The following is a 22,732-nucleotide window of genomic DNA, read 5'->3' as shown; positions in this document are numbered from 1 at the left end:
CCAAATTCAGATCACTTCTGCTAATGAAAAGTGAATAACATAATCATAACTCAATCTAGTGACTGTCTGGGCCCCCAGTGACACCTTGAACTAAGGGAAAATTACTGTAATTTCTAAGGTCTTCAACGATGCAGCAAATAGGCTAATGAAAAATTTCTCAGCGAGGCATTATGATGACATAAAGTGTTACTGGCAAGTTTACCCTGCCATCATGTCCTGTGTGATGTGGTGCTGGAGTCTACAGCGGGATATCAGTGTTGATCCAAGCTGCTTCGTCGTTCCCCTGCTTGAAATGTGTGCCTGCACCGACAGTAAATCATTTAACATGTCTGATGGAGTTTTAAAATCTGTTTTTATGTAAATGTATTTAACTCAAAACCGGCGCGCTCACACGAGCACACACACACACACACACACACACTCACACGCACGTACACACACACACACGCACACACACACGCATGCACGCACAGGGGCAAAAAGAAAAGAAAAGACATGGCGCATCTGCTCCCAGTGAACGGATGGGAGAGAGATTTACGGATTTATGACACACCCACTGCTGGTCAATGCGAGAGAGCTCTCTGTCCCTGGAATATAGCAGCGTGACCCCTGTTTCAACTCTCAGCCTTTATGCAACTGCCATGGCTGCCGTTTAAACACACTACACCATAACAATGCACCTTTCATCACAAACTAAAGTGGTTGAAGAAGACACACCTGAGACGAGTGGAACACACGTGTGTAGCCTACCTAGACAATAAAAACAGACAATAAACCACACCACTGACACGACAGCTGATCATTTTGGTTTCTTATTTGCCTCTTGTTAAAACATTTCGATGGCTGTTTGTGTAAAGTTTGTTATCCTCCTCCTCCGAGAGAGAGTTCTCGCCAGAGGTGCTCATAAATCACATGGAGCCTGCAGCGGTGCAATGTGAGCTGAAATCATGTGTGATTCAACAGTTTCGAGTCAGAAAAGAAACCAGTTAGGGCTAAATAAGTGTTGGGGAATTTAAACACTGAAAATATATACAATAAAAGATATTACGGCAAGAATACCGCCAGTCTCTTGCTTTAAAAAAAATGTTTTACCTTATTCAACTGATAGGGTTGCTTAAAAGTAAATAGCTGGAGGAAGATTAAAATCAATGAAAGATTATTTAAAACTTTTAGAGTGCCTTTTATTCATAACAAATGATAAAAGATAGAGCTATAAGTCACAGATATTGTGTTGGTTTTTATTCATGTTGATCTGATGCAGGTAAGACTAACTTTGAAGTTAACAGATGTAAGGAATGATTTGCTTGTTTACAGTATAATGTGTGCGCTTGCTATCCTCAAATAGTATGATGACAAATATCTGTGTAAATATTTTAAAAAGTAATGTAATTTCCCATGCGTCCAAAGTTTAATAACAAAACGCGAGGAAATACTGATTTATGACTGACAAACGACACCAGCTTTTGTTTAAACAGTCATTCTAAATATCACATTGTTTGGTCTCGTAATAAATCCAGCAGGGCCTTATGTTGCTGTGTTCATTATTTTTTGGCACAGCTTATGTCAACGAAAAGTCAAGACAGAAAATGCGAATGATATCTCATGTTCCCACTTTACACAAGTCTTCAATTACAAGAGGAAACAAAAAGCGACATCCCGTCATTGTTCAGTTTGAGATTTGAGCTCCACCTGTAGCCTCGGACACATGGAGGCGGAGCAGGATGAATGATCACTTAGCTATGAATGAGACACACAGATTCGCGGTTGTGGTTTCATATCAGCTGTTTATCTTAGAAAGCATGCTGTTGAATATGTTTCCTTGAGCGCTGAATATTTGGTCCTACACAAGAGAGACCAGACGTGTGTTGCTCAATGCCTCCATAAGAAAATGGTGATACATGCTTGCAACAGTAAGATTTTCGAAATAAAGTAAACATAAAACAGCTTAAATATGTTATGGCAATAGCTCACATTTAACGTTTTTGTTACAATAATAATAATGCTGGAGCAACACTTTTTGACCAATATACGCTGTATAAATTACATTAGAAATAATTTGCATTTGGATTAAAAAGTGTCAGGAGAAAGTTTGCAAGGTTTTTTTAACTTGAAGGTCCCTGTCCATAAACTACAATGACTGCCCCAGTACTGTCAGAAACACCAAGCTATAATTGGCAGCTTGTTTTGGAGCAGAAGTACTGACCTGAGGCCAGTTATTCTCTCAAGTCAAACAGAAGTCACATGACCGCACAGACTATTTTTAGTGCCTCCTATTTTTGAGACTTTAGGGAATGTAATTAATTCCTGGAAAATGTGACATTTTTAATTCTTGGTGCTAATTTTAATTAAATTGGAATTGTATCATTTTAATAGGGATGTATAACGGGAAATATGCCCGTGTAATACATTTACAAAATGATGTATTTGTTCAGCATGCAGACTCGTATAAGGCTTGAAACACAGACGATCTAAATCAAGCATGTCTCCTAATCTCTCAAAAATATTGCAACCATGTATACTTCGATTATCATTAACTCTGGTGAAAGTAACAACAACGATGCAAGTTTGGAGGTCCTATCTGTTGGATGCAGAGATCAGGACTTGTCCGAGAGTCCGACACTGCCCTGGGTCACTGTGTAACAAAAGCTGCAACACATTCAGTGATGCCCCGCCGCAGGCCTCTCTCTGGCACAACGCAGACAAATCCACAAAGAAAGCCGAGGCCAAGGGGGACCAGTGAGGGCGCACACAGAAGGTACACGTATAGAGAGTGAGTCAGGTCACAGGGTTGGGGAGGTCGGCCATCCAGACTGAAATGAGCCTAATGGGACAGAAAATGTGTCCTCGAGGTGAACTCGGCCTTCTCCCACTTCGCCCCCAAACTTCAATAAAGTACCTTTTCAGCCTCGCGACATGGAGGCGACAGGGCCTAGAAAGGAATTGGAGGGATGCTGCGACTGTGGCGAGCACATTAATTTCTCTAATCTGTCCAGCAACATAAAGGCCTTTGGATTCATTTTTCAACGCCGTCTCACCATTCTAGTGCCTCTCCAAAAGCCACGTCGAAAAAGCAGATGTTAACCGCTATGGTCCAGTTAAAGTACTTTATTTTAAAAGTCCGTTTAAACTCTCACGTTTGTGAATAATGGAAGAGGATACGGCGTGATAATATTTGGTAAAATCAAAACTGGCTGTTGCCAGAGCTGTTTTCCAGAACATAACACAAGGCTCTGTGGTGAAAGATTAATGATGGAGAATACCTCTTCCCTTTGTGCTCCCTTGCCCCCCACTACGCCAGGCATTTTATAAGGTCTATTCATGTCACAATTCAATAATCTATCAAATTCATGGGCGTCTTTGGGTTGAAGTCATTTCTAAACTGAAATCCTTCCACACAGATCTGTCCCAGAAAAAAAACTATAAAAAATGAATGTATCTTTGTGCAAAAAGGAGAGATCACAAGATATTTCAGTTGAGAGTTAGTTTGAGGGATATTTTGTCAAATAGTTGTATGAGTCCAGCAGATCAGTTGTTAACAGTCCAGTAGTGTGTCGGTCCTCCCGTGTGGACGATGACATTGCGGTTGCGTTGTGGCCATTAAAAAAATTGTATTTGTTGTGTTTCTTGAATTCTCGCGAGCTGCTGCACACTCTGGAGGCAAAGCACTCACTGGGGAGACAGCAGGTGAATGTGGCAACGTGTTTATACAAGCAAAAGCCAAAAGTGAACAGACAAGAAAACATCAGCATTGCTTTCTTTAGCTACATAACCTGATAACAAAGGTCATGTTTACTCCACCACCACAAGACGCGTTATAGAATCTATCTGCATCTCACAACTTTATTGTATTTATTTGTATTTCTGTACATTTGAAAACTGAGCCGAATGGCGCAGTGGACTGCAGAAATAAAACAGGGAAATACCAGTTACAAAATGAATAAGAATATTTTCACAACAATGTATAATCTAACAAATATCCCCTTAAATTGAACGCATGCAGCTTTGTGTTCAAGTCAGGATGAAGGAACACTGACAGTCAGTGCAGAGTTGAGGGCCTCAGTGGCTCCTCAGTGGCTTCTCTTTAGCGTTAATTGAGTGCCCTTCAGACTGGTGAGGTTGCACTTAATGCACAGCGCAAACTATTTCATATTCAGATTTGAGAAATAACTTCAGTCCATTATAAATTAGGCTTTAAAACACAAATACACATACTCACTCTCACTCTCTCTCTCTCTCACACACACACACACACACACACACACACACACGCACACACACACACGCACACATATACACACACACAACACACATACACAGTCTGACAGTCTGTGCACGTTGCCAAAGACGCAATGAGCTGCAGGATTTACAATCACAATTTAAAAACACAGTGATTCTTGTTTCCCTCATGAAATGTTCAAGTATTCACACATCTGTACACTTTTTAAGGTGATCTCTCTAAAAAAAAGCCATAAAACAATAGCAGACCTCATCTTGCCTAAAATGAAGTTCGACCAAACGTATATAAAACTAGACACTCACTGCTTTATTGACCAATATTATTAGCACAAGTACACTACACTCCGTTTATTGCATTTCACAATAATCTGCTTATTAACGGTCTAATAAACACAACATCAACACCACAAAACTATATTGTAAATCAAAATCCTGTTTCTGAAATACACGAGGTAATTCACACATTGTTATTGTCCAAAACAATACAAGTTCAAGATCAATGGTGTGTTCCAGCTTTTTTATACCAAAAATAACTATTATTATATTGATTTCCTTCCAGTGTGGTTTGAAATAAATAGATTGTGCATTTCACCTTGGGCATCTGGGCAAAAGAATGGCCCACAATAACATTTTGATAAAATGTATTTTTTTTTATACTATTTTTTTCCTTCATTCAAAACATTTTTTAATAAAAAACATCATCTTAATTGAGCTTCAAATAAATTAAACCCTGTGTCACGTAAAAATAATTAATCGGTATTCGCAATAATCCATGCTATATAACATGCAATTTATATAACTTTGGACTTAAAGGAAACCGCACAAGATAGCTACGAAAACAAAATATATAATTGTTCTATAAATAACCAGTCCTTTTTCTACTCCTTGGTTCGTGGTTTTATAACCTGGTAATATCCTCGCCATTCTGTGCTCCGGTGAGTTCGTCGGGGGCCCCAGTGTTAGTGGCCGAAGCAGCTGCAACAGCGCCGGCTGCTGAGCTTGTGTTGGACCCGGAGGAGGAAGAGGATCTCACTTTGGTGTTCGGGAGCCTGTGATCCTTTTTCCATTTCATCCTGCGGTTTTGAAACCAGATTTTAATCTGTCGCTCGGATAGAACCAGGGTGTGGGCGATCTCGATGCGCCTCCGCCGAGTTAAATATCGGTTATAGTGGAATTCCTTCTCCAATTCTAAGACTTGCTGCCGTGTGTAGGCTGTCCTAGACCGCTTGGACTCCGTCCCATTGTAACCCGGGTTCGCTGGAAATAGGATAAGTGGAGAGAAAGGGAGACGGAGAAGGGAGGAAAGGAGGGGTAAACAAGAATGGCCTCTATGAGATATGGCTAGAAAGATTTATTGGATATGAATGTTTAGCTGTTTGAGAAATTTAAATGGGAAGTTAAGAACTTCTCAGGGTAATGAGAGGACACTCACATCCAACTATGAGCTAAATTATTAATGCAAGATTACAAAGCTCAATTTTTTCCCTTCTTATTCATTTCTCCCCCCTCTCACTATCGCGCAATACATAACAGCAGAAGCCACATGGTGATACCGCTGCCCTGAGTATACCTCGGCTATAAAATTTATGGTGGGTGTAATTACCAATGCCGAGTCGTAAATCCGCCTCAATTGTGCCATTTCAAAGGCTTCCCTGCTATCGGAGCAGGGGCTGGCAACGAGATGGGAGTCAGAGGGACTGATAAAGGGAGGGAAAGGGAGAGAGAAGCACGAGGAGTGCAGGGAACATAAACAGACAAGTTGCCTACCAGTGCTGACATGAATTTTCTTCATCCATGGGTAAACCACGGGCTGCTTGGAGGAGGCTGTGCTGTTTGGATGCTCCGGGGTAGCTTGGTTGCAGGCGGAGGTTGCGGCCGGTGGGGTGGCGGGGGACATGGACAACTGTGGTGTTTCACATGAAGCAGGTTGCCCTTTCCCTGTCAGCAGGTGCGCAGATTGGGGTACTCCATGTCCCCTTGGCGTGTCGGGTTCAGGGATGCTTGCACAGTTATACTGGCGCTCTTGGTAGCTCGCCCGCGGAGGATATAACTCCTGATGGTGATGCTGGAAGCCAGTCTCCCTTGCGCGGCTGTAAAATTCTGGACTATGCTCAGGGATGTAGTTATTTTGAGAATATTCCTCGCATGGAGGAAATTTCGGATCAATGTAGTTAGACTCCATCAAATACGAGCTCATGATCATTAATTTCTGGAGTGGAAAATAATTTTTCTAGCTTTGTCGTTTTTCTGCTCCATAAAGCCCTCCTACTTGCGAGCAGCGCTGTAAAGTTACTTTTACCACGTGACCCAATGGCCCAATAGCAGAGTAAGAGGTAGTTCCCGGATAAGGAACCAGAGGTATTTTGCATACCTACAGTCGCCATTGTGGGCACAAATCTCTTTCTCTCTCTCTCTCTCTCACCCCCCCCCCCCCCCCCCCCCCCCCTCCACCCCACCTCCCCTCCCCCTATCTCTGGTTGTGTTACCAAGGCAATTGATCTTGGGGACAAAACTAGTAGCTAGTTGCTGACCAAGGAAAAAATAAAACAGGCAAAATCCTCTGGTCACAATTATTCAATGGGACAATAGGTGATTCACCAAGGAAAAGAAACGACAATAGCAAACCAATCATGTTGTTAGCCTACACGCCTTATATAAAGGTTATCTGCTAATTAATGAAGGCACAGTCTTTACTAACAGCACTTGAGCTGTAAAACTGATTACAGTCCATTAATACACTTAATAATTGGAGCTTTGTCAGTTGTATAAGATGATATTGCTGAAAGGATTTCAGCACAAATATTGAATAGGTGTGTTGTGAATCTAAATGTCAGAAAAGACTGGAGTGGTGAGATGCTCTGGAGGTGTGGTTGATTTTTGAAAGTAGGCCTGATCATTTATAATGTGAGAAAGGTGGACAGCCTGCTTAAACAAAAGCCTTCATTCAATGATGAGATATTTGTCTATTTTAAAATTGTATCTCTTTGACTATTCATTAAAAGGCTCAGCCTTCAACTTTTGATTGGAAATGTGTGAGGATAACATCCAAACCGGGCCCGATTGAAGCTGCTTTAGAAATATGCTGGAACGAAGGTGGGTGCTTTACAATGAAGCCAATAAGATGGTAAGAATGAAAAAGTCATGGTGCTCCTATTGTATAGGCTATACAACGGTACAAACTCCAACACATGCTGTTAACTTTTGATAATAACCTCTAATTCTGAAATATACAACCAGCATTCAATAAAAGCCTTTGATATGTACATTAAAAACAAATAAAGTAGAGAAAGGTCATACTACAAGTAGGGACCGGACAACAGTGGAGCAGCAAACAGACCAAACTACCTCAATATTGGGAAATCTGTGACGCCACATGCCACCGCTGTGATGTCACACACCTGACGATTGCAGCAGACAGCATGGTAACATGATGACCAACATTGTCATGGTGTAACAGACCAGAGTCTCAGAATATGATAGTCTGCTGACTTCACTGCAGAGCAGTGCTATTGTGTCACAGATAGCTTCAATCTGGTCAAGCATGTTGGATCAGTTATGCAGGGCTGCTAAGAAATGTGTTCACGCAATAAATGCAACTGAATTCATCAAATTATTTAATACTACTGAGACTTTTTCTGACAAAAATGCAGCTCTTGACTGTATATGCATCTCTTCGTGACTCTCTGCTTTAAACATATTGAGAACCTCTGTTTACCTCTGTTAGGGCCTCAGATAAAACAATGTGACCACAATATAAATCAGCTGAATGTGTACAACCTATATGTCATGAAAGAAAATGCTGAGGAAGATTTTGAATAATGCAGCATTGCTTTATGTACAGAAATACAGGCAACTAATCTATAAACACACATGTTTAAAATAGCCACATGTTATTCCTTTAAACTATAGTTCAACTCATTGACAAAACAATAACAACACTAGAATAATATTTCAGTCTCACTGCCTCCAAATGCTATTCTTGACTGAAGCACTGACCATCAGCCACATTACTGGAGGTCTGCTGTTATATTGTAAACTGATTCTGCCTGGCTGTGTAAACGTGTCATGTGTTGTATGCTTCCCATTCTTATCTCAGAGTCAGCTGTGGTCAAAGAGAGACACGGTTCACTCCTATTAGCTCAACAGCAACCAGGTTGTATATATATTTTCTTTTTTTATTGTTATGATAGCCTAGCAATAAAGTCATCTCCAGCCACATTTACAAGAAGGAAACAAAACATATAATATTAATAATAATAATCATAATGATGATGATAAAAACAATAGCAATAATAATAATAATAATAATAATAATAAATGTCAGAGGCTCCCACTTGAAGAAACATTAAGCCAGAACAAAAGTAGCACACAAGTCAATCTATGGGTCAAAAGCAGCAAATTGCAAGGTAACTGATTAATCTATTTTCACAGCAATAATTACATAATATGGTTGAAAACGAGACGTGAAATGGCATTTCTGGCTGTCCTGTCCTGTACAGAATGCGCACGACATTTCTATTACCCCTTGCGAGAATGTTAGAGGCGTTTTATCGAGCAATAAAAGCCGTAAATCAGTCACTTTTAAACGACCCCTGGTTCCTAACGTGTTTTACAGGGTCTGGCACAGTAGTAGTCGCACACTGTCTGCACACATGGGTTTGCTCTCTGTGGCCTACCTACACAATCTACGGCTGTCTGGACTATGAATGCACTTTGTGACAATGTTATTACATTGCTAGTGCCTGTATGTAGGCGGTGTATATCACTGCTGCTTGTGTATTCAAAAAGAGAGAAAAAAGCCAGAGACGTGAAGAAGAGCAGAAGGGCAGGAGCAGAAGAATCCGTGGTCGTGGTATTTCAGTTGCCCATGTATTCCTGTAGAGACGTATTTGCGACTGTTTGCATTTCACACAAATTCGGTTCTACAGGGTACATATAGACAACTAATGTGTTTTAGGTTAGACAGTGCAGAGGTGATCTCTCAGCCAAACCCATATGCAGGTTATCACGTCTGAAGAACACAGTATTTGTCATTCAGGATGCATTAGAGTAGAAATACTTCACAAAGCGAGGCGCTGTTTATCACAAACACAAATCAATTCTGTTCTGCTCCGAAAGAAAATTTGACTTGAAAATATTTTCTCCAATAAACTGAAATTTGCGTATATAAATAAGGCTTCGCACACACACACACACACACACACACACACACACACACACACACACACACCAACGCGTCGTGTGCAAAGGACAAGAGGGTCCCTCTTCTTTACGTTCAACCTCCGCCTTTGAGGTAGCTCCGATATGAATATTCAGTCACAAACACCGCGGATACAAAGAGACGGCGTGACAGCACGGATGAAAAATAAGTTTCTATTGTTCCCAACCATTTCTTCTTCTTACTATTACCATACTGACCGCTCGGTAACCTTTCTTCCTGCCACTCTGGAAGCTAATGAGAAAAGCCTCGGATGAAAAATGAAATATCAGACACGTGACCTGTTTCGGGGTTATTAAAAACAGCAAACATGCTTCAGATTGTGAATCGATGGAATTGATTACAGTGGAAATGCACAAAGGACTTCAAATACTGTCAAAAAACATTTCAATCTACATATTTCCCCGCCTGCACTATGTGTATCAATTTCAAATATGTTTGTATTCATTAATTTTTATTGGAGAACAAAGCATCCCGAGCAAACACACAGTGGACTAAAGAGAGAATAGTCAGAAAACAATCTAACTCACGTTCATTTGGCTGTGTATGCTCATCTAAATACAAGCAGTGTGTTGTGGGCCCAGTCAGAGAGCTGCACGCACACCGCATACTCCCCTCTCGCCCCATGCGCTCTGGCGCACGCATTTTAATATTAGTTAGACAGCCTGACCTGAGTTTCACCCCTCGCGTTTGACTGCTTCCAATAGTTCACTGCCAAGGATTATTGATGGAGGGACAGCAATGAATTCTTTCCCCCCACAAATGGCTTTCAGATCGTGCACCATAGTTCAATAACTAGTTATAATGTAGAAATACAAAAAATGAGACCCTCGGGCGGACTAATTTGATGTTTCATTTGTTCATTTGAGAAATTGTTGCTTCAAAATAACAAGCGTGTTCACACATGTACATATGTAAACAAAATAAATCTGTGCGAAACTATGTGGAGGGTGTGGTTGTGTCCATGCTTGGCATGTTTTTAATTTGGTGGCCCAGCAGCACCTGACCTGGATGCAGACAGTGCAGTAATATTCCGCTCCCTGAAGGAAATGGTTACGATGCGCTTTTAATCAAACCCTTAACCTAATAGCCTTTACACGTTTACTCTCCCAGGTGTAATAACGTTAAGCTGGATCGTCCAGTTAAAATAAAAAGTTGTAATGAAGTGCAGACAGACTGGAGACTAGTTGGATATGAATACCCTCTAACAGCAACAGCCAGTGGAGCAGAGGTGGTTTCAGATACGGGATGCCCCACAGAAACCATTGGTTGGTTTGCAGTCCATTCTGGCAATGGTGGTTCATTGGACTGCGTATTGGATCGAGTTCACCTGTGCGACAAGAGAGCAACTAACTCGACCCAAGTTTGCAGGACAGTAATACGAGTATAGTATATTTTGTTGAAGTAAGTAGTGTTTGGAATTGAAAAATAAAAATGGAAGTACCAACAGTGTGATTGTTTAACCACAGAACACCAGTTCGTTAAGAGTGCAGGCATCAGCACCAGTGGAGCCAGCTGTTTGCCTCCAGCCAAATGACAAGCTGCACGAAGAAGTGTCACATCTCTTGACTAAACCCAGGTGGAAGGGCGTATGGGGCGATGGATAACACTTACTGATAAATCCACGGTCCCATTCATGTTGACCCGATGAACTGTCTGGAGAAGAAAGAGACAACGAAAATTAGATCCAGAACAGTCTTTTTTGTTTGTTTAGTTAATAAGATACATTTTTGCATCTAAACTGAGAAATTTAAATTATTGACGAAGAAGCTAACATTCTACACATTGTTTAATTCACATTTACGTTTCAACAACATATATATATATATTAGATCACGTCACATTAAGTAGTGTAACATATTTCGTTTTTGCTCCATTGAAAAATGGGACAATATCATACAAATACAACACATAAACATGATTTAAAAACAAATGAGCGATGACATACAAACATATCTAAAAGCACCATGTTTTATTTCAGCCAAAACATTTGTCATATAAGTTTCCTCCAGTAAATATTTGTGTTCAAATAGAGAAAAGACCCGTTTTGTTATGTTATGTTATTATTTCATCTTAATGATTAGTCAGTTTGCCCCTTTGCGTCTGCTCTCCTGTATAGTCTAATTGAAGGGAGGCTGCCCCAGAAAAGCGTTGACACGTGTGGGCTCCTGTAGAACTGGGGCCGAGAACAGACATTTAGGACGGGTTATTTTCAGACAGAAAAAATAAATTCACAAGCATTATGATATTTTCCGTGGGCAAATGTTCTATGAATAGAAATCCCTGGACATCCCCGCGGCTGAATTATGGCGAACAGCCACTAAAAGAATCAGGACGTTGTCTCCACATTGTAAATACATTCTGGCTGCAATGGGACTTTATGGTTCTTATTTGGGCTCAGACAAAGGGAAGTCTGTGCTCACCCGGAAATGACCTCGGTGGATTGAATGATGACAGTGTCAGCTCCACAGGTCAGAGAAAGGAATACAACATCAGAACATGGCGGAGAAAACGGATGTTTAGACTGTTCCACTTTTACCAATGATATCAGAATGTTAGAAGCTGGAGTGACTTTGATATCAAAACATACGTGATTCAAACTTCCTCAAGATGCAATGACTGAAAAGTCCTGAGAATAAAATAATTTCGATTATATTAAGGGCCCTGCATCCTCTATTAAGGTGCTTTATCGCATATCAAAATAGTTTTTAATGTATTGGAGATGATACTTGTGTTCCTTCTTTTTCTAAAGGAGAACAACTTTCTACTTTGGATTCTTTTTCATTTTAGTTTGAGAGTTCATGTTGATAATGTTCTCCCTCTGATAACATATATATGTATAAACACGACAACACAACTACTCAACAGCACGAGATCAAATAAAATCAAAGATATAAAGAGCACCAATCCATGCCCTTCCGTGGACACGTTGCCCCCACAGTGTATCACACAGGAGCGTGTTACACAGTGCCCCCTATTGGAAGTGTATAATTGATCATCCACTTGAAAACAAAAAAATTGAAAAGGTGGTCGTGGGTGTTGAAAACAATACAGCCAAAACGGTATGTTATCAATACATGGATGTGCACATATTCTATGATATCTGAACGGGATTCTTGAAAACTCGTAATTTGAATGATAGATTCATCCATTTATTTAATATCTAATTACATTCGCCTCTGATGCTGCATCATGCACATCCCTGCTGCACCATGCTCTGTCAGCTGAGCTGCACTCACCCCAAAATAGACTTCATATCAAAATGAGCCCTTTGTAATTTCACACATTGATTAGGAAAGACCAGTATTTCTAGGCTGAGCTGCTTTCTAAGATATATGGGCAATTAAATGATGTGCCCCCATAGAGCAACAGAAAATTATCGAGCTCATAAGATCACATCGCCTCATCAGTCTCCAAACTGATCAAGTCAGTAAAATGTTGCCCCTGCTGTGAGGACAAGTCTGTAAGGGAACGAGGGTGAAAAACAAACATTCCTCTAAGAAAGGTGCGTTTTGGTCAAACATGCAACAACTCCAGTTTCAGCTCACAGACACACTGTTTTTCACAGGCTTTGAGTTTGGACACGCCATAATTACATTGCAAAGTGCCTTTGAATCAAACCTGTCTGTTGGCCCAGACATGACCCTAAAACAACAGGAGCTCACGAGGACAAACATTAAACTCATGTCAAGGTGACACAATGAGATGAAGCATTTTAATAAATATGTTATGTATTTTATAGCTTTTATGGTGCAGTAATTTAAACTAAAAGACAACATTTTAGCATCATACAGAACAAAAGTCACATTATAATTTCAGTTTCAGTTTAAGTATTTACTAAGAATTAAACAAAACAAAAAATACATACAGGTAAAAGAGAGTCGGTATATGTTTGAGATGAGTGAGAGAGAGAGAGAGAGAGAGAGAGAGAGAGAGAGAGAGAGAGTGAATTGTCATAGTTCTGGCTGACTTAATTTTTTAATAATATTTTTTCTGATCCTTTTACTGGCAAATAAAACTGTTGAATCAACAGTTTGATCAAATGTCTTGAGAAGCATTCTGATATATATTTAAATATATTTTATTTTGTCAGATTAAATTCTGGTACAAATACAAAGACTATTCTGCGAAATAAACAATCACTGCATGACAACCAAATAACGATGAGCGGTATAATCACGTTTCGGTCCGAATAAATATGCGTCACCAAATCCCCTTTTTAAAAAAAATAAAAAACACATTTCCCCGATAACTCAAAACGCATTATTCCGTAATTATAAAACGCATATTAACCATCAATTAATATCGTTAATTTTGAAGTTCATCAATTCAACATCCACGCATTCAAAGTCACGCTAATATACCACAAAAACAATCTATTTTTTCCGGGTTACAAATCGTTCCAGGCACAGGCCTGTACATGCAAAGTTAAAATCAACTTACTGCAGCAGCTCTCAGTCCTCCGCACCATCGACTACACAGTCCGGAGAAAGGTACTGCATCCTCACTGCCACAAAGCCCTTTCTTCCTCAGATAAGGGGAAACCAGCAGCTGCGATTCGGACAGTTAAGATTATATATGATGTGTATATATCGAAGGTTTGTCAGCTCTTCCAGGCCATAAAACCCACTTAAATGACACCACGTGCTTTCTGTGCACCATTCACAGGCCCTGCTTGGGGCAATTGGCATGTGTAACCTTGTAAACTTTAAAATACCCTAAAAGAAAGACATTCAAACAGGGATTCAATACATTGTCCACGTATATGTTAGGCCTAACAGAGCGCAGAGAAAGTGGACGCTGTGCTATGGTTCTCATAACCGTCAAGGAAGCTATTAGTTTGAGAGGTGAGTTGATTTTTATTTTATTTAATAGAGAAATTAGGTCCTAACCTTGGGCTGTGCTGTGTCACATACTACTACTTCTACAAAAGCTGCAGCTGGATACAGACACCCAGCAACTGGCATTATTGTAACGTTCTCTATAGCAGGTCGTGTTGTTTTAAGTACAGTGCAGTGGATTAAAGAGCAGGGCGATATCATAAAGTTACCATATGGCCTCAACGCTAATGGCGCGTCAGTCTGCGGCCACAGGAAACCACCGTTTTGCATCCATGTTGTGTTGAGGACGAGTGTTATCACAGGCTCGTGCGCGCCTTCCTTCCCTGACACAACAGGAAACGGGAGTCTGCCTGTAGCAGAGTGCTGGCAATAAAGTTTTATGAGGGCCTTAAACTCCAGAGCGCGTTTGTCAGTCAATGACATTCTGTGGATTCCGACCCATCACTAGAAAAACGTGAACATTAGAATAAAACAAAAGGAAGAAAATCGTTAGCTTTAAAAAAAATTTATAAAAACTATAGCAACAATGTCTATATTAGTTTAATCAATCACTGATATGAACAACAACAAAAAAACAGAAATGTACATCCCGAACAAAGAAAAAATCATTTCTGTTAATGATGGGACTTTATTGGTTACAATCGACAATTAAGCCATCTATCAATTATTCTGGGCCTCGTGTAAACCAGGCACCTTAAGTTTACAGAAGGTGAGAGAAATGGCTTCATTGCACATCACAATATTATCACATACAGTCGCTGAATTATACATAACGATTTAGATTCACAATGATATGACAGACAACAGGGGAGATGCCTTCACACTCACGGAGATATTAGCTCACTGAACATATCACACATTCAACCACTGCAACATATTAGAGAGTAGATTTGAAAAGAAAAGGAAAGAAGTGGGACAGCGTTTTTCACTGGTGGGAAACTATCTCACTGTTGCTTACAGGACAGCTCCTAAGCAGCCAGAAATATTGTTGTCTTTAATTTGATTTGTTGACGTAACATTTTTGATCACATGATGTTGAGACAGAGTTGGAAATGATGTAGGCTATCACCCCGCCTCCACTACTTTTATCCTAATTAAAAACACAATTAGTAACATGGTGCAGCCTTTCAGTGCACTGCGGACCTCAAGCCTGGCAGCTTGAAGGGCCAAGCTCGCCTCAACCTCTTGTCCCCTTCGTGCAGCACAGTGAGGTTATCATCGCATGGGCTGCAAATTAATTTAGAAATGTAAACCGATTGATCAAAGTGAGTGATATTCAATACATTAGGTCCCAAACTGCAGCAAGTGACACATAATTGGTGATGAAGCACACGGCGCGGTGTCATGATGTCATTGCTCCTAGCAGTTCATCCGGAGGTCAGGCGGCACTCCAGCACTGTGCAGTGTGGGGTTGAAAACGTGCTGCATGCACCCGCTCTCTGGTGCTTTATTCCTTCACTTTGATCTTTGAGTCCTTCTTCCACTTCATTCGTCTGTTCTGGAACCAGATTTTGATCTGCCTCTCGTTTAGACACAGGGTGTGGGCGATCTCTACGCGCCTGCGGCGGCTCAGGTACCGGTTGAAGTGAAACTCTTTCTCCAGCTCCAGAGTCTGGTAGCGGGTGTAACTGGTCCTGGACCGCTTGCCCTCCGATTCTGAAGTGGCATTAAAATCAGTTAGCTTTCAGCAGCATTATAGCGGTGAATAAATATAATAGTATAGGCTAGTAGTATTATTACATTTAAATAAAGATTGGTCATCCATAAAAATAAGAATTACAAGCACACATCTATTAATTTAAATCCCCTTCCACTCTCATTTGAAAGGTCAAATATCTTTATATAACCCAATGTAACCTGATCTTACTGATCTTTGTGTAATAAAAATCATGACAGGCTGGTTAAATAGAGGCAATAAATACTTAGCTTAAAGGAATGAGGGCCCTCTACATTATTTCGCATTAAAACATATAAAATACACAACACTATTATTTAAGAAACGTGTCTTACTGTAATAAGTACAACTGGATAACTAATAGTGTGTAGGCCTTCCTGTAAACACTGACATTGGCCTAATACCACTGCAGTGGAGTGCCGTGGGAGGAAAAACAGATGTGTAAAGGCTAAAGAAGTGGGTTTAGAAAATGGAATCTGATGTTCCCCAGATATGTTTTCCTATTTACAGATTTACACGCTCAAATCAGCGTGCTTAGCAACAGGCCTGTGCTGCTATTGGACTTGAATAAAGTGCCTACTGTGTGCTCCAAGATGTTTGCAAATGGAGGAACACAAAACAGAAGTCGCTTCTTTTTTTTTGGCAGCAAATATGCTCGGAGTACATCTGCAGGCTAAATAGTCAACCAGTGGGTTTTTAAGGCAGGGAGAAGAAGCGACGCCTATTCACATCTTTTAGAGGTGAAAAGTTCACGATTGGGTCAGGGCATTGGTGTTTCCCAGAGTTCAATTTAAGGCTAAAGCTTCTCCCACACAGTGAGACTGATAATGTAAAACATTAACTTCGACTATAAAGGAACCAAGACAAAAACTAATACTTAGAGCTGAATTTGTGAATATTATTTCATAGTTTTATCACAATTTTGTTCTCTTATCCAATTATACCACCATAAATCACCCCGCAGATCACCTCTTCACCGTAACAGAGCAGGTTTACGAGCAATGGATGCCTTTGTCATAAAATTTATGACCACGAGTTTTTATTATTTCCTGCGTTTGGCCTATAAAACTCAAGAGGGAAACTGGAACGGGCGAAAAGAAGTGTTGCAGCGTAAAGAGAGAATAAGGGAAAGCATCTTTAGTCGCACTTTAGAAAATAGGCAAACTTTACCGTGGCTCATGTGCAGTTTTGTCATCCATGGATAAATCTGTGGCTGCTGCTCACTGTCCTGACGCTGGTTCACATTTGTGTGTCGTTTCACCGTTTGCGTGTGCTCCGCGTTTCTCTCGCTCTCCTGGCTCTTGTTGCCGACGGATTTTGCGCTCCTCTCCGGGTCTCTTTCTGCCACTCGTCCCAGCAGCGTGCTGCTGCCGTAGTTGAGACCGCTGGCGTTCACAGACGAGCTACTGGAGACCATGGTTATCTGTGGTCCTGACGGGAGAGGAATATCCGTATTGCCACGCAGGCTAGTTTTCATCTCCTCCCGTTCAACAGAGGTCGTGGGGACGGGACACGTGAATATCCCGTTCACATTAACACCCTCATAGCGGCTGGACGCGCGCCCAGAAAGGTCGAAACTAAACATAGTGTTAGGAGAAGTTGTCTCGCTTGTTTGCCTGAGATTGCAGCTGTCAACATAAGAGCTCATTTTTTAACAATCAGCGAGACTTTCTTTTCAAACTCGAGAGGGCTGCGGGATGTTTGTTGCGGTTATTTCCTTGTTTGTGTTGATCATTGCATTTCTTTGTAGCCGCTTTTGGAAAATTCAGGGCTGTCTGCCTTAAAAAAATAATCCAGGATTTATAGGTGGAGTAGGCTTTGGTATCTTTTTTTTAATTCTTGATCCGACGTGCGCTGCCCAAATATGGGGTATTTGTATGGGATCACGTGCACATGTTGGCCAGTCATAAATTGGCTTTGATACTCAATGGGGATATTGATGAATAGGAGAAACGTGTCCGGTAAACTTTGAGCTGTTGGTTGTTGAGGACCAGGCAGGGATCTTTAGCGCAAAAGGACAGGACAGTAAGACAAGAGCGTCATCTGGTGTTTGGTATAGGGCAAGACGGTCAGAACCGGCCAAAGCTCTCTGCCCCTGACACACCGCGAGTCCACCCACAGCCCCATATAATAAAACAATACTAATAATGATAACGATCATCAGAATAATACTACTAAAAATAATGATCGTGATAATACTAATGACCATTTACAGTGCGCACTTGGTTTAAATATATTTACACATATGGACGAGACATTTGAACGCGTGTGTTCAAATGTGTTATAGAAAGACAGCTGTAGAAATACAGCTGCGGTCATGTTATTGTTTTGCTGCATATTGGACAATAGCTTATTACCGCATGCTCTTATGACTCATGCCAAGTTGAATATTTAATATTTATAAGGCCAACATTTGTTAAAGAATCCCTTCGCTAGATTATTTGTTAATTTCCTTTGCAGCCTCCCTTGACCATTAAGGTCATGATAAAGATAAAATGCCAAACGAGTCTCCACAATCACGTACTGAGTTTGGTGCCATATTTCAATAAATATTGTATGATTATCTGACTCAGAAAGTGAAATGCTCCCAAAAACACAGGACGAGGGTGACATTTTTGCAAATATTTTATTCCATGATACACAATTATGACAAAACATGAATTCGTAACTCCCAAACAGAAGAGAAGAATTACTAGTGTACAAATCTGTTTCACAATGAAAGCCTATTGTGTCAAACAATAAACAAAAAAAGGAAGGCTAAGCGCAATTATGCGGCGTCTATCAAAGCGGCTAAATGCACATAAGTCCGCACTGGATTTACATAGTATATTGTTATTTTGATTATATACAGGCATTTCAGTTGTGTGTGTGGACTGTGGGCTATGGCCGTGCAAGTTTCATGTTTGTGCAGGACACTTTTCGGCGGATGATTCAAGTAGGCCTATAATACTGTGATCAAATAAAGTGTCCGCCTGTCCTTTCCTTTCCCTTCGTGGAATGTGCATGTACAACATTGAGTTAAGTTGGACCAACACTGTATTTCGTGAGGTGATCAAAGAGTTCACAGTGATGGATGGGGTGATAAATACACAGAATTTACTGGCATGAGAAATAACGTAGAAATGAATACTTCTTTTTATTTTCACAATACAAGTGTGACATTGCAATAAAACAGAATCAGCACCCCAAGTGTCACAGGGGGACAAACTGTGGCTGAAATAATCTGGATTTCTAAGGCTCAACACTCCTGTGGTCAACATGGGATATAAGTGGGAGAGCTGCGGTAGCCATCATGCAGTGAAGTCGCTCTCAAGTCCATATAGATTTTTTTTTAGGTAGTTATGTTGGGTTTAAATGGTCATCAGGTGTTTTCCCCTCTTGTTTTTTTGTACTATTCTTTCTTCTTGTCCTCATCCTTCTGTTCTTCAATTGCGCCATTACGTTCCTCATCCGGAGAGGCTCCTGTATGTTCACTTCCAGTCACCGTGGAGGTCAGGTTGCTTTCTTTCTTCCATTTCATTCGTCGGTTCTGAAACCAGATTTTGATCTGCCGCTCCGTTAAACAAAGCGCATTTGCGATTTCGATGCGTCTGCGCCTGGTCAGGTAGCGGTTAAAATGAAACTCCTTCTCCAGCTCAAGTGTTTGGTAGCGAGAGTATATTTGACGTCCTCTGCGTCTGTCTGTCCCGTAGCCCACTCCTGCTGAAATACAAAGTGAAGTCACTAATTGAATCGCTTATAAGACGAAGTCATATTTGACATTGAAAAACACTAATAATACTATGTGCACTAATAATACTTTGAAGCAGTTGAGCACAAGACACCTCGTTGTTAGAATCAAGTAATACAAATCCACCAAGAAAAATAAACACATTTTAACTGAAAGAAAAATCCCTTCTCAAAGGGCTTCTTAGCTTCATTATCTAAAATAATAAAAACAACATCATGTATTCTCTGTGTCTCTCGCTGCTGGTTATGGCTACTATATCTTTCTTAATATGAAAGCTGTTTGTTTGCACATGTAAAGGCCCATCTACAAGTCTAGGGGATACAGTAATGTTTTATGGGGCCATAAAAAGTAACTTACTCTCTTGGTAAGACATATCGTAAAACTGGCCCATTTCCTTAATTTATTTGTCGTAGTAAAACTCACCGCTGTGTGAGTTCATTCGCTGCATCCACGGGTAGATCGGGATGTTGGTTTTCTGATCCTGCGCTCCTGCTCTTCCTTGATCCAAACTGTACTCTTGAGCAATGTGGCTTTGTGTATTGAGTCCCATGTTTGTTTGTCTGCAACTGGGGAGCACGTCCTTGTCTTGAAGAAACACGTTCGATCCATATTCATACTGTGCCCTGCCAGACCCAAAAACGACATTATCTTGAGGAGAGTAGAAAGGTGCATATATCCGATTCTGGGTCACAGCAGCGCCGTACGACGAAAAATGTCTCACTGTGTCATAGGTGGTGGAGTTTAGGGGTACGTTAGGCAAAACATCTTGACCACCGGATAAATGGCACGAGAGCGACGGGTTTGCGAAATAAGAATTCATACCTTGCCTGTAACCCTCTCTCCAACTCTCCCCACTTCTTTATCGGTCTCTCTTCAATCTCCTTCTCAGTAAATCTCCTTCCCGTCTGTGTCAACCAACCACACCTTTCTCCAATGTCTTCTTTTTTTCTCTCGACTTTCTGCTTCTCTAACTGGACGTGGGCTACTTTGAGGATTCAATATTATTAATTTCCAATCTCCGGTTAAGACGCACAAACCCGAGTGTTATAGCGGAGGCTTGGCTCGGTGAGAGACAATATGACAACGTCAGCTGACCATTCTCCACCAATTGAGAGGCAGGAGTTGAGGAGAAACTGTAGCTTTTAGCTCAGCGCTTGAACATTAGCGCTAAATGCCGATAAACACAACGGAGAGTTTGATTGGCACACTATCAGCTCGGCTGGATGAGACATTTTTTACTTGAAGTTGAACAATATGTGGTGTTTGGGGGAAAAGTATGATGCGAAATGTGGGCAATGTCATTCAGTACAGTGATCACACTCAAAGCAAGGCGGGACGTTTGCATACAAATACACATGAACACAACTCCAAAAGAGGCAAAGAGTGCAGGAAATCAGCTATTAAATCAATTTACTGAAACAGAAAGAAAAGCCTTTTTTCAGTTTTTTGAGTGCTTGTGTGATCGTGTGTGTGTGTGTGTGGGGGGGAGGGTGGTGGGGGTGGTGGTGTCTGTTTGTGTGTTTGTGTGTGTGTGTGTGTGTGTGTGTGTGTGTGTGTGTGTGTGTGTGTGTGTGTGTGTGGGTGGGTGTGGGTGTGGGTGTATGTGTGTTTGTGTGCGTGGGTTTTTCCAAAACTGTTTTATTTTCACAACACCAATGCAACGATGGGCTATACAATATCTGCATGCTCTCATCCCGCAGGACGCAGGACCTTTGTATTAAAATTAATATGCCAATTTATGGTTTATCTCGGCCAAATCGACGAGTTTCCAGCACACTGTTAATGTTTCCATTGTGTATGAATTATCTGGCATGTGAGCAATTTCAATGCTTTTGCAGTGAAATGGGGGAGGGTGTATGTAGGTGGTAAGAATGCGTTTATGGTCTCTCTTCTGTGAAGGCAATAAAACAAGTTCCCCAGCACACCAACAACTATCTCTGCAGCAAAGCCCTGCAACGCGAGCAGCAATCTCCCAGAGTCACAAATGAAAGCACTGCACAGCACGTGGAGGCATAAAGTAAAAGGAAACAGCACGTATAGATACGACTGGCTAGCACAGAACTGCGTCCAACTGCAGCCACTCTCTATGAAAATCTAATCAGTTATGCGACTGTCAGACAAAATCCTCCACAGGCCAGTGCCCGGTGTTCCCTTTGAGCTGAGAGCAGGTACAGTCTCTTTCAATCATAACAATAAGCAGTATGCTTTCAGATTTACGCACAGCCGTCTTTTCTTCCTGTTCTGATCATACTTCGACATTCCTCTGGCACCAGGGGAAAGGGGAACCGCTAATTATCTCAGCAGAAAAGTATGGGTTTGGAAATTACTTAAGAGGTGTTCTGCAAAAATTTAGCATGTCTTGAGCGCTTGTCAGGGCGAAATGTGCAACTAAATGCGTAACATTCTACATTAATGATATAAAGAGAACAGCTTCACTCGCTCTGTTTCTGTCGTCAATATAATTAAATTACTTTCCGTATGATAAGAGCGCAGTTTAACAGCAGCAGCATTCTTTTTTATACAAAAAAAGAGGTTTAAATTAATGTATGACGTTTAACGTTTACATTAATTTGAAACAACATCATTCACATTATCTTCGCTGTTTGCAGTGTCCATAATAGAAACCAAGAAAAATAATCAATAGTTATTGAAAAATGTCTGTTCAAAAGCAGCAACCTATCGGTGGACCTCATTGATTTCTTCAATAGGGTGAATACTCGCATGCCTAAACGTGCAACACTGTTTGGTTTGTTGTTTGGGATCCTGAATAGCCCATAAAAGAGACAAGAACAAAGAAAAGGAAGTAGCTGGTGCAATAAAGTTTCCCTTCACCGTATTCGTGGCCACATGTGATATCCGCGTGGCACACATTTTAGGCAAGTAAAGCGCAAAAGTTGAAGGCTGCAAAGACCTACTCCTTTTTCACTTTGATATCAAGGAACGAATCATTTGATGATGAAAAAGAACAAAAACAATATATATATATATATATATATATATATATATATATATATATATATATATATATATAA

At 40.8% G+C, this 22,732-nt stretch overlaps 3 protein-coding genes across 5 annotated transcripts; all 3 read right to left on the bottom strand.

Moving 5' to 3' along the window:
* Positions 1 to 4,353: 4,353 nt before the first annotated feature.
* Positions 4,354 to 6,628, bottom strand: hoxc4a (homeobox C4a). Its single transcript, XM_034537040.1, has 2 exons — positions 6,004 to 6,628; positions 4,354 to 5,493 (listed from the first exon to the last, which is right to left on the bottom strand). Exons 1-2 carry the CDS (start codon positions 6,437 to 6,439, stop codon positions 5,135 to 5,137), a joined length of 795 nt encoding a protein of 264 aa, XP_034392931.1. The 5' UTR covers positions 6,440 to 6,628; the 3' UTR covers positions 4,354 to 5,134.
* A 9,114-nt stretch (positions 6,629 to 15,742) lies between these two features.
* Positions 15,743 to 17,618, bottom strand: hoxc5a (homeobox C5a). Its single transcript, XM_034538165.1, has 2 exons — positions 17,141 to 17,618; positions 15,743 to 15,951 (listed from the first exon to the last, which is right to left on the bottom strand). Exons 1-2 carry the CDS (start codon positions 17,616 to 17,618, stop codon positions 15,743 to 15,745), a joined length of 687 nt encoding a protein of 228 aa, XP_034394056.1.
* Positions 17,619 to 18,826: 1,208 nt separating this feature from the next.
* LOC117734089 (homeobox protein Hox-C6a) lies at positions 18,827 to 20,591 on the bottom strand. Of its 3 annotated transcripts, none has more exons than XM_034538162.1 (2): positions 20,124 to 20,591; positions 18,827 to 19,672 (listed from the first exon to the last, which is right to left on the bottom strand). In XM_034538162.1, the coding sequence occupies exons 1-2, from the start codon at positions 20,518 to 20,520 to the stop codon at positions 19,362 to 19,364; spliced, it is 708 nt and encodes a 235-aa protein (XP_034394053.1). In that variant the 5' UTR covers positions 20,521 to 20,591; the 3' UTR covers positions 18,827 to 19,361. The 3 variants fall into 3 exon arrangements, with proteins under 3 accessions (XP_034394053.1, XP_034394054.1, XP_034394055.1); XM_034538163.1 differs by having other exon boundaries at positions 18,827 to 19,669; XM_034538164.1 differs by having other exon boundaries at positions 18,827 to 19,669; positions 20,127 to 20,591.
* Between the last annotated feature and the right edge of the window lie 2,141 nt (positions 20,592 to 22,732).

The sequence above is a fragment of the Cyclopterus lumpus genome, chromosome 7, assembly GCF_009769545.1.
Source record: "Cyclopterus lumpus isolate fCycLum1 chromosome 7, fCycLum1.pri, whole genome shotgun sequence".
In the NCBI taxonomy this organism is placed as follows: domain Eukaryota; kingdom Metazoa; phylum Chordata; class Actinopteri; order Perciformes; family Cyclopteridae; genus Cyclopterus; species Cyclopterus lumpus.
Note: the sequence above shows the minus strand (reverse complement) of the source record. Positions and strands in the feature narration are given on the sequence as shown.

Coding starts and splice junctions, on each gene's coding strand:
- hoxc4a (XM_034537040.1), bottom strand. CDS start 6,439: ATGATCATGAGCTCGTATTTGATGGAGTCTAACTACATTGATCCGAAA. Junction 5,494..6,003: donor GAAAATTCATGTCAGCACTG/GTAGGCAACTTG, acceptor TCCTATTTCCAG/CGAACCCGGGTTACAATGGG.
- hoxc5a (XM_034538165.1), bottom strand. CDS start 17,618: ATGAGCTCTTATGTTGACAGCTGCAATCTCAGGCAAACAAGCGAGACA. Junction 15,952..17,140: donor AAAACTGCACATGAGCCACG/GTAAAGTTTGCC, acceptor ATGCCACTTCAG/AATCGGAGGGCAAGCGGTCC.
- LOC117734089 (XM_034538162.1), bottom strand. CDS start 20,520: ATGAATTCTTATTTCGCAAACCCGTCGCTCTCGTGCCATTTATCCGGT. Junction 19,673..20,123: donor GCGAATGAACTCACACAGCG/GTGAGTTTTACT, acceptor TTTGTATTTCAG/CAGGAGTGGGCTACGGGACA.